We start from the raw sequence: 11,937 nt of genomic DNA, 5'->3' as shown, positions 1-11,937 counted from the left end.
GCAAAATAATTAGAAATTATTATAAACGTGAGTTTGAAAATTTTTATTCGGAGCAAAATTAATGCAAAAATTACGTGAAGAAATAAAATTCGTTGTAAAGAAAGTCAGAAAGCTGTTCCAAAATAATTTCCCCATTGTTTAAAGTTTTTTGAACATAAATTACAAAATAAAAGATCGAGTGGGATTAGAAAATGAATGAAAAATGGAAATGAAAATAGTATATATATATTTCTTTTTTAAATTGTGATAGTTTATGATGAGCTTTGAAAAGCTATCAGAGACAGTCTATATTGCCACTGATAATTTTACTGTTTTTATTTCTATTTTTGCAAGCCGACATAATTTAATATTTTCCAACGTAATTCTGAACGAATCCACTCGGAGAACTTCTCTTTCAGTCGTTTCACTTGACCATTATTTTTTTCTCTTCACTTTCTCAGAATATTATCACAAGGTCCGGAAAAGAGACACGTGATAAAATATATATGCGCAAATGGGAAAATTGATGCATCTGCTATTGTTGAGGTTTGTAATAAAGGAAAATCGATTGTTACAAGATTGAGTAAATGCTAAAGTAGTTCAGAAAAGCCCCGTCTCCAATTTATGAAATAAAATAGCAAATTGTTTATTCAAAACAAAACTATTTGAGGCTTTTTGTGAATTAATGATTAGAAATTGACTGTAGGCCTACTGTATATGGAAATAGTTGCTTGCTCAAATGTTTGGAAATGTATCTCTCTCACCATTACAGTTAACACTCCTAGATAAAGAAAAATAGCAGAGCAAGCTCGGCATAAAAACTAGACCTTATATGACATGTTAAACCGACTATTGCAGTTGAATATTGTATTTAAGTTCAGGACAAAAAAGTCTTCTTCATCAAATTCTTCTCTTTGTCTATGTGATATGATTCGAGAAATAGTTTATATTTTCTGTGGTGGGTTCCATTTTCTAATACCATGCCGTTTCCCAAATCAAAGCTGTGATCTGATGAAAAGGCATGTTTCTAGAGGGCCGACTTTTCTAATTTCATTCTGTTTAACATCTCGTTGATGTTCCCTAGTGCTAGTTTTGAGAATTCTTTTTGTATCATCAAAGTAAAAAATGCGCAACCTCTGCCAGGGACATTTCAAGCCCTAGTGTCAATGTGACTCAGATTTATTCATTTTATTGTAGGTCAGTAGCCTATATACGTTTTGACATGTGATATCAGCGTTTCGACTTGGGAATTGGAATTACTATAACTAACCTTGCAACATAAACTTCGAAATTTGCTGCGACTCTGATTCGAATATAGACTCGAACCACTATTATATTTGTTATTTGTCATGTACTTGTCTTATATCTTACTTCGACACTCCTCTGCAAACAAAATATTTATAATTATAAAATTACGCTGAAATAATGCTTGTTAGGCCTTACTCTTGCCAATTTGATTGCATTTGCTGAAAGACTGATTGTTTTTCTTAACCTGGCAAGTCAAAGTAAATTCACGTTAGCTATATCTTCAATGCCATGAAATGAAACATTTCTGCTAATTAATCACATATACGGTAACTTTAATCCAGCCACCAATAGAAACAATTCTTTTTGTCAAAGTATCATGCTGGGCCCTTTCTTTCTCATTTAGGTCATCGCACAAAATCAAATATATACCTCCCTTCCCTCACCCCAGGAAACTATATTATACTAGTGTGATTCTAATACAATTAGGGCACAACCCATGACATGGTAACAATACTTCTTTTTATAAAATATTAGCCGTAAATAAATAGTAGCCTACTTTTATACATTTCTTTTCTTCTGCCAAAAATGCAATCATGATAGGTTTTGTTGAAATGCTTTTCATTGAGTTTATTTTTCGTTCAATTCTTACCAAATTCGGCTTTAATTTTATAAATTAAACAAGAAGACCTGAGAATTTGATACGCGAACTGAAGTATTTCACCAAAATCTGTGTGATTCACATTTTTGCTGAAATAGCCATATTCTATCAAAGACTCCACTAGCACCCCTGAGTGACGCGTACCATATAGGCACAAGAACCGCTAATTTATCTCTTATACTTCGCCTATTCAAATTATACGGTCTCACCGTTCAAAGGTGCAGTATTTACGCCTAAATTTTGATTTCATTATTATGTAGAATGTGTATTTGTGTTTTGTTGTCTCTATTTATATATATTGTCTTGTCTTATAACCTCCCCTGTATAAACAGTTTTGCATACTCCTTCCTCCCTTACTACTTTCCAGTGGCGGCGCGTGGTCATTTTGACAACCGGGGCAAGCTACTGCGGGACCAAGTCACACCCATCTACGGGGACAGGATGAGCGCTGTAAGTTCTCCCATCATTTTATGAGTATAAAAACCATTCCATCGGTAACAACCAATCGGCAAAGCGACAATTTTTAACGATAAGAAAGTGTCTTTAAAACCGGTCCAAGTCAAGGGATTAATAAATATAGACATAGTTTATTTTGAAACCTCTTTCAAAAGGAAAGGCAATATTTACCCAGATAAATATAATGACATATTAACAGAAACTTCGGGAAAGCAGACAAAACCTAAAATAAGGTTTAAAACGTTACTATGAAGAAAGGAAAGTTATTGCAAAGATAAGGACATGCGTCGCTCACTCATAGATATATATGCTGCTAGACTTCTACTGCTTGAATATGGTTCAATTACATTTGAACCCACGACAATTGCACTTGCATGCCATTGCACCTATGGAAATTTTGAACATATATGCAACACGCCGCGGTTTCTTGGAAGCAAAATGCTCAATAACGCGCTGATTAAAGTCATGCATCCCAGAAATAACGTCTCTGTGAATGGATAAAACAGCCAAGGAATTTAATCTATCTTGCTTCATTGTGTTTCTGAGATACGTTTTAATACGCTTCAACGTGCTGAATGTTCGCTCTGCGTCGGCGGAAGAAATAGGCGTCGTCAAAATGATGTCCAGAAATTTTGCAGACGCCGCAAAGGTAGTTACTAGAGTGTTATCTATGAGGAACCCATAGAGCGCGCAAGTTGATGTGATGTTCAAAAAAGTTTGATTGGTGTATATACATCGCAATTCATTTTCCAATTTACCCACGTTTATCATGGGGTAAAATTTGGAGACAGTAGCCAACAAATGGATGAGAAATTGACGTGCAAATTTTGAAAAATTTTTGGGGTTCATCAAAGAGAACGCGGCAAGGTGTTCAGTGCGCAGACGATCGCCTATTTGATTCACCAGAATGTCACAGCATTCCTTTGCAGGCAAAATCAAACGCTGCGTTGTTTGCCCGCGGCGTAAAGAAGCACTCCATGTGTCGTCGTATTTTATTGTTTCTCGGATACGAGATACAGCATCGCAGAAGTCTGAAATACACGACTGCACAGACTCTCCATCCATTAGCCTTGACTGCAATGCGCCGTATAATACATCCACGTGATAGAATATTGTGGAGAAAAAAGCGAGAAAAAATGAAAACTCACCATCTTCTAGCAGACGCTTTAGACCTGTCGCCTCCCTCACAGAGCGTTCGTCCCAAACCGGAGAGCTCTGAATGCCATTGAAACACTCAATGAGCTCAGACCTAATTTCGGACACGCCCTGCACCACGCGTGATTGGAAGTTCCAACGTGTTGGTGCACAAGCTGGGAGACGGCGGCTACATATCTGGCGAAGGAGGTCAGAGCGCTTCGGCGAAACGGAAAAAAATGAAGAAAACCCCGAAATATTTGCAAAAAATATACGGACGAGAGGGGTATCAAGACACGTATTTTTAATAACGAGGTTAAATTGGTGTGCATAACAATGTAAAATATGCGCATGAGGAACCACTATTATATTTGTTTATATTTGTTATTTGTCATGTACTTGTCTTATATCTTACTTCGACACTCCTCTGCAAACAAAATATTTATAATTATAAAATTACGCTGAAATAATGCTTGTTAGGCCTTACTCTTGCCAATTTGATGGCATTGCCTGAAAGACTGATTGTTTTTCTTAACCTGGCAAGTCAAAGTAAATTCTCGTTAGCTATATCTTCAATGCCATGAAATGAAACATTTCTGCTAATTAATCACATATACGGTAACTTCAATCCAGCCATCAATAGAAACAATTCTTTTTGTCAAAGTATCATGCTGGGCCCTTTCTTTCTCATATAGGTCATCGCACAAAATCAAATATATACCTCCCTTCCCTCACCCCAGGAAACTATATTATACTAGTGTGATTCTAATACAATTAGGGCACAACCCATGACATGGAAACAATACTTCTTTTTATAAAATATTAGCCTTAAATAAATAGTAGCCTACTTTTATACATTTCTTTTCTTCTGCCAAAAATGCAATCATGATAGGTTTTGTTGAAATGCTTTTCATTGAGTTTATTTTTCGTTCAATTCTTACCAAATTCGGCTTTAATTTTATAAATTAAACAAGAAGACCTACGAATTTGATACGCGAACTGAAGTGATTCACCAAAATCTGTGTGGTTCACACACACAGACCTGTCGCCTCCCTCACAGAGCGTTCGTCCCAAACCGGAGAGCTCTGAATGCCATTGAAACACTCAATGAGCTCAGACCTAATTTCGGACACGCCCTGCACCACGCGTGATTGGAAGTTCCAACGTGTTGGTGCACAAGCTGGGAGACGGCGGCTACATATCTGGCGAAGGAGGTCAGAGCGCTTCGGCGAAACGGAAAAAAATGAAGAAAACCCCGAAATATTTGCAAAAAATATACGGACGAGAGGGGTATCAAGCTAATATTTTTAATAACGAGGTTAAATTGGTGTGCATAACAATGTAAAATATGCGCATGAGGAAAATCTTCTTTCATATAAACTTGAACACCATGTCTCGACCCACTCATGACTGCCGCGCCGTCATAAGTTTGAGCTATCAATTTTGACTTCGCGTTGTAAGGCTGTAACACTTCTTTCAGTACAGCCGATATCCCGCAAGCCGTGCGATCAACGATTGGTACAAAGCTGTGAAATCTCTCGGTAGGTTTACCATCTTTCACAAACCGAAAAATCACAGCCAGTTGGGAAACGCACGTGATGTCAGTTGTCTCGTCAGACTGAATCGAAAGGAACTGGCAATTCTCAATTTCCAGAGCCAAATGTTGTAAATAAATTTTATACATTGAGTCGAGCAAATCATTTTGGATATCCTTAATGTCCCTTTCGAAACAGTTGCGGCATCAAGATGATCTCTCAATACTGTATCTAGGGATGCGGTGTATTATCCAAAAATACCCCTCTATTAGAAGAGCCAGCCCGTTCATCGTGCCCACGGAGGGACAGCTCGTGACAACCAATGAACTTCAAAACATCTATCAATCGACCGAGAACATGGCGGTTTTTCTCGACGTTTTGGTTGTGCCGACGAATAGAAACCGCGCGTCCTTCATCCAACTGTGCTGCAATATTAACATTTCCGAATGTTCGGTATTTTACTGCATTGTCCAGATGCTCCATAGAAGATTGATGATCCCTGGCACGCTCGGAAAGATGTTTAAGATCTCTAAAACCAAATTTACACCAACGGGAGTCACGGGCGGTAGCAAAAAGTAGGCAATAAAAACAAAAAAGTGCATTTTTGTCCTCGCTGTAACACAACCATTCGTGTTTTTTATACCAAGTTTCTGCGCAGAATGTACGCCGACGCTTTCCTCCGTCATGGGATTGTTCCAGTGAACAATTTTTTGGTTGATAAGGCCCAAGACGTTGTACCTCTAATTTTTGTTCCAGCGGCAGTTGCGAAAACGGAGTGCGAAGTAGTGCATCAACCTTATTCATTATGAGGTCTAAGGCTAAGAAATGCGAAGCCGGAAAGAAGTGAGGAGCTCAAAAGGAATGTGAAAAATCGAAAGCAAATGGACTAAAGGTCTCTAACTGATTCAAATAGCGAAACAAGCGACAAAAACGAAGGCGAGGAAACTATCAACTCTTCAAGCAACCAACGAACAAGAAGGAATGCGTGAATATGTCGACACGTTGTTGTAAGAAACGTCGGCATTGTGTCGTCATAATTTCGGGGCTAGCCTCGATCAAAGTCAATAGTTAGATCAAAGTTATAGTCACTTTGGCCCCGATGATTTAGTAAAAGAAACAGAAAACAAACGAGACAAACGCGGCGAGTGGAAGATAAAAGAGAGAATACGATATACAATGAGCAACCGGGGCAAAATCGGCGTCGCCCCGTCGACGTTCGGCGAAGGCTTTGCGAGCGAAAAATGAACCATGTCGGGAGAATATGGCTAGTGTAGACAGTCTGTGCAACCGATATTGAGGTATTTTTCGAATATTTTTTATTATATCGAAAAAACAACCGGGGCATTGCCCCGGTTGGCCCTATTGACGCGCCGCCACTGCTACTTTCTGATTTTCATCACACCAACCGACCCATCGTCCGCTCCACCTTACACAACTGTTCATATAAGGCGCCACATTATACATATTTAATCTAATGTTCTTTGTTTCATATTTGTCAAAAGAGGTGCATGCCGCACATTTGTATTTTAGGCCAGTATGTCTTGTGCATGCATCCCGTCTTAAATAATAATAATTGTTCATTTATTTATGTATCACTATCACGAGACGAATAAACATACATACATACATACATACATAAATTATTTGAATTCGTTCAGTGTAATTATCTGTGAAATCCCTGTCTAAATGCGGAAACCCATTGGAAGCTCTTTAAATTTTGAAACCCCACTCCACATACACAGATAAAAATGATTTACTCTATTATTCCCCTCCCCAATTTTATTCTTCCATTTTGTGAATATTATTTTAAACTCTGAAATGTTTTACCTTCAATCAACCGATTTTATTTTGGTCACTCTGGCATAAAACAAAACAACAGCAAATGGACAAACAAAATGCAGAGGACCTGGAGGACGAGCATAAATTAAAGACAAAGTTAAAAACGTAAAAATACGCGCCCGCCCCTGATATAGCATGCGAGTGAGTGAGTAAGCTTCTAGCACTGCCACACGAAACAATAATGCAAAAATAAAATGTAACTGTGTCACAATACGCACATTAAAAAACCTTAATATTTAGTCATCTGGAACTGTGAATCTTAAACATAATAGCGTGAAGGGGGGGAGTTGACTTTGATGACCGCCTGGTCGTCTCACTCCTTCCTGTCTACACCAAACAAAGGTATTACTTATTATTATTTTTATTATTAGGATGACTGTTATTTCTTTTTTGGTTGACGAAAACATAAGCCTCTCTCTCTCTTCTTTGAATTCGTCCCATATTTTCCTTTGTGTATTGAGATTTTCTCATTTCTCTTAGCGGTATCATCGCTAACGCTAATTAAAGTAGCATATTGAGCATAAACACTAAGCACTTGGTTTATGCTTCTGAATTCGGCGTATTTACGCAAATAACAATCATATGCATATGCAGACGGGGCGGGGCGCATGAAGCATACGAAGATATATATGTATATAGCGCCGATAGTGGCGGTTAACCCAAGTAAGTGGAGTGAATGACTTCGTCGGTCTTTTGCTTCTGATTCAGTCGAAAACGTGGGTGCCATTTCCAGTGTTAAAAATACAGTATTAATCTAATCGCCTTTACAGAACTATGTTAATTGATAGTATTTTCTTTTATTTATGCCTATATTTTTTCTATAACATCTATTTATACATTTACAGATGACGTCCGAGGAGCTCGCTGAAGAAGCTATTGTAGCTGATGCGCCTGAAATCAAACTTTTCGGACGGTGGACCACCAGTGATGTTCAAATTAACGATATATCACTCACGGTAAAGTTATATTTTTTAACAAACTTTGTAAATATTCGGTCTGCAGATGCTCCAATGGTCGAGAGGTTTGTGATACTGTAACTCCAAGAATTGCAGAATTGGGTCTAGTATAGCTTGACAGTGGTATCAACAATTTTTACATATGTCATTCCGGGTCTAGTATAGTTTAGTACCACAGGTACTTCCAGTGGGCGTAGCATAACGAATTTTGCATATGTTATTCCTAATCCCCACCTGACTATGCCATCCAAAAATTACGTCACTACGATGTCGCCATCACGTCATAGGTCTTGCCAAAGTATAATTACGATCGCCCGAAATGACATCTGCGCCGCCGATAACGAACTCGCTAAAGCCGGCGATCTCTCTCCTATTGTGATCGTTGTGACGAGAAAACGAGAGAGATAGCTTGCTCGATTTCGGGTGCTCGTCTGCGCGTTTTGGGGACCATTCGCATACTTTGGTGGGCATTATTACGCCACTGTGACGTCGAAATGACGTCATTTTTGGGTGACGTAGTCAGGTGATGGTTAGGATTGACATATGCAAAAATTGTTGAATCAGGCCAACTAGAAGTGCATGTGGTACTAAACTATACCAGACCCGTCATTCCCAACCCCCACCTGACCACGTCACCAAGCATGCACGCATTATTGGCAGGAATTGTATATCTTATCCTAACTAAACTTTCAGCACTGTTAAATCTGAACTAGCAATACTAATTTTTAAACCATTGATATTTTTAAATTTGCTCTTTCAGTGCACTTCTGGGGTCTGGTATAGTTTAGTACCACATGTACTTCTAGTTGGCCTGGCTTAACAATTTTTGCATATGTCATTCCTAACCCCCACCTGACTACGTCACAGTGGCGCAATAAAGACTTCCAAAATGTACGTACGGATGGTCGTTCAAAACCTGCAGACGATCACACGACACCGAGCAAGCCATTTCTCTCGTTTCCTTGTCGCAACGATCCTATTATGGGAGAGACTGCTGGCATTAGTGAGTTCGTTATTGTCAGCGCAGATGCCATTTCGGGCGATCATAGCTAAACTTTGGCGAGCTCTATGACGTGATTGTGACGTTATTTTTGGATGACATAGTCAGGTGGGGGTTAGAAATAACATGTGCAAAATTTGTTATGGTACGCCCAGAGGAAGTACTTGTGGTACTAAACTATACCAGACCCCACTTCTGCACTTGAACAAATTTGCTATGTGCAGTGGTTAACATAGAAATGCATAAAACTCTGACAAGTTATTTTCTGTTAAACGACCAATTTCAGGATTTGCCAGTTCTGCAGTTTGTAGCCATACATTCAGTACATTTTATAGCTTCGATACCCGACTTTGATGAGACTATTAAAATAGTGTCACACACAACTGAACAAGGAAGGCTAAGGGGCGGCGAATCATGCGGAGCATTAGAAAACCTTCAATTTCGTGGTTTGCCACAAGATTAAACTGCCTCATAGTTATTCCACTCACCCTAGATTAATATGAAAATCCTATCGTGAGAATTTGTGGTCTTTATAAAAGCAATATTATTGATGTTCAGTTTAAATAGATTATATATAACGTTGACTACCACATTGACACCCTTCTTACTAAATACTGAATACAGTGTAAAATTCTGCAAACAGAGCGAAATAGCAATGATAGAAAGTACTGTAAGGGACGCAAATCATGTCTTTTAAAATTGGAGTGGTGCAATATTGCTTTTGGAAAAATATTAAACTAATGAAAAAAAATCGAAGGAATCCCCGCTTTAACACATAGGGACGTAACTCTGAAAATGGCTTAAAGATTTATTGCTAGGACCATGTACAATGTTTCAGCTTTTTTTTACTTTTATATTTTAATTCATGTTCGTATTATTGAGTTTTATGTCCAATTTGTTCCTTTTAGCTTATATAAATTTTTGAAAACATTTTTTTTTAGGATTACCTTCCTGTAAAGGACAAGTATTCCAAATATCTTCCCCACAGTTCTGGTAGGTACCAGGTGAAAAGATTTCGAAAGGCACAATGCCCAATTGTTGAGCGTTTGGTCAATTCAATGATGATGCATGGTAGAAACAATGGAAAGAAGCTGCTTACAGTACGCATTGTGAAACATGCATTCGAAATCATCCATCTATTGACATCGGAGGTAAATATTTTTGTTTTATACATAATATACACTCGGTTTGCTTCGGAAATCTGGTTGCCTTCTAAACAAGTGCTTTATAAACCTATTATTTTGTGTGACAGTACACCATCATGTTTTAAATTTTGCCTGGGTCGGGAACATATACACTTGAAAGATGAAATATTCTCATAACTCTGCTGAGGAAGCTACCTGAAACACTATAAAATAGTATACTGAAATGGCTTCAATAATATCAAATGTTGATAAGATTTAAAAGAAAATTAAGATGGTCTTTTCAATTTTCTTTCTTTATAACACAAGGTGGGATATCTTTATGCTCCACTCCCGTAACTTCATTTTCAAAACGTGCAAGTGTGGTACGGGTCTATTAGCATTCTAGTTCATAGTTACCAGGTCATAATTTGTATTATGTAAAAGTGGTCAAAGGTCAACTTTTCACTCATCAGTATTCTAAATACCTCTATTTTCGTGTCTTGTATAACTTCTATTTTTCATATATTTCTTCATATATACTTACTACCTTGCAGAACCCACTCCAAGTTCTTGTCAATGCAATAATCAACGGTGGGCCAAGAGAAGATTCAACTAGAATTGGACGTGCTGGTACAGTCAGGAGACAGGTAAGCGAAGCATGCTCATTTTGTACAATGCTTGTATGATCAAAGTGCAATGACACTATTTGTGAATTGTATGAAGCAAGAGTAAAATACAGAGTCTGGCGAAATTTGAGGTGGATATTACTTTCGACGCTCTTAAATTCCCTGGACTGCTTTTAATCGGGTTCCGCCAGTGCAGTCCAGGGTTCTGCTATATTTCATTGTGATCCGACGGCCTATGTGTATTGTTTAAATATAATCAAATACCTATTAGTTCCGCCAGTCACTACTATTAATAAACTTACTGCACTTTGAAGATCATTTTGTTTTGCCAGCATTAGATTCACTTTTAATTATATAATTCAGACACCAAAAATGGTCACCAAGAATCACACAGTATATATTTCCATTTACATAATGCGAAATTAAGACTATGTATATGATCAAATTTTCTACTGTGAACCACAAATTCTTTATACTGGTTATTTAGTGAATTCATTAGTTTTGTAGCAAAATACTTATGGAAGTAACTTATTCAGGCTGTTGATGTGTCACCTCTTCGTCGTGTCAATCAAGCCATCTGGCTTTTATGTACGGGTGCGAGAGAGGCTTCCTTCCGTAACATCAAAACAATTGCTGAATGTTTGGCAGATGAACTTATTAATGCTGCAAAGGTAATATCATTTCTTGATATACTTTTTTACTGAATGTTGTATTTGTTATTGATTAAAAATGTTTGCAATATACTATACTATAATTCTTTGACTTGCACCTTTGTGACATGTTCTTCTTGGAATCATCAATTTGGAGGGGTATGTTATGAATTTTTGGCATTCTGTTAATTTCTATGTACTAGTGTTTGAAAATTACCCTGTAATATGTTTATTGTGATTTGTTATTCAGACCCATAACTATCTGATTGACCTTTATAACTAACAATTTTTTTGTAGTTTTTAATTTATCGATTTCAATTCTTCCGCAGGGATCATCGAATTCGTATGCCATCAAGAAGAAGGATGAATTGGAACGTGTTGCAAAATCCAATCGTTAGAATTGTGATCTTGTTTGTTAATAAAACATGTTCAACATCTATTGACAATGTTTAATTGGAGTAAAGGGATGTTCAGTTTTGAAAACTTGTCAGGGAGTGTTTATTTATTTAAGTGTGGGTGAATCGGTTGTACCATCGTAGGGTAGCGAAATAAGCTTGAATATATGACATGTAGCTTTGGTCAATGGCATCTCATTGGTTGAGTGTAAAAAAGTAGACTAGAGACAAGGTTATCATTGGTGCTGTTGCCAATATGTATATTTTATGTTTCTGGAAATCCCGCTTGTGAACGACGTGCATTGGTTTTTAATTCTGCTTAGTGCAGTTAGAGGGG

At 37.7% G+C, this 11,937-nt stretch overlaps 1 protein-coding gene across 1 annotated transcript; it reads left to right on the top strand.

Annotated features, from left to right (window-relative positions):
- The first annotated feature begins 7,526 nt into the window (after window positions 1-7,526).
- Window positions 7,527-11,644, top strand: LOC120344450 (small ribosomal subunit protein uS7). The gene is made up of 6 exons (XM_039413675.2): window positions 7,527-7,565; window positions 7,695-7,805; window positions 9,747-9,956; window positions 10,484-10,576; window positions 11,092-11,226; window positions 11,535-11,644. Exons 2-6 carry the CDS (start codon window positions 7,695-7,697, stop codon window positions 11,601-11,603), a joined length of 618 nt encoding a protein of 205 aa, XP_039269609.2. The 5' UTR covers window positions 7,527-7,565; the 3' UTR covers window positions 11,604-11,644.
- Window positions 11,645-11,937: the final 293 nt, after the last annotated feature.

This window comes from Styela clava, chromosome 5, assembly GCF_964204865.1.
Source record: "Styela clava chromosome 5, kaStyClav1.hap1.2, whole genome shotgun sequence".
Lineage (NCBI taxonomy): Eukaryota > Metazoa > Chordata > Ascidiacea > Stolidobranchia > Styelidae > Styela > Styela clava.
Note: the sequence above shows the minus strand (reverse complement) of the source record. Positions and strands in the feature narration are given on the sequence as shown.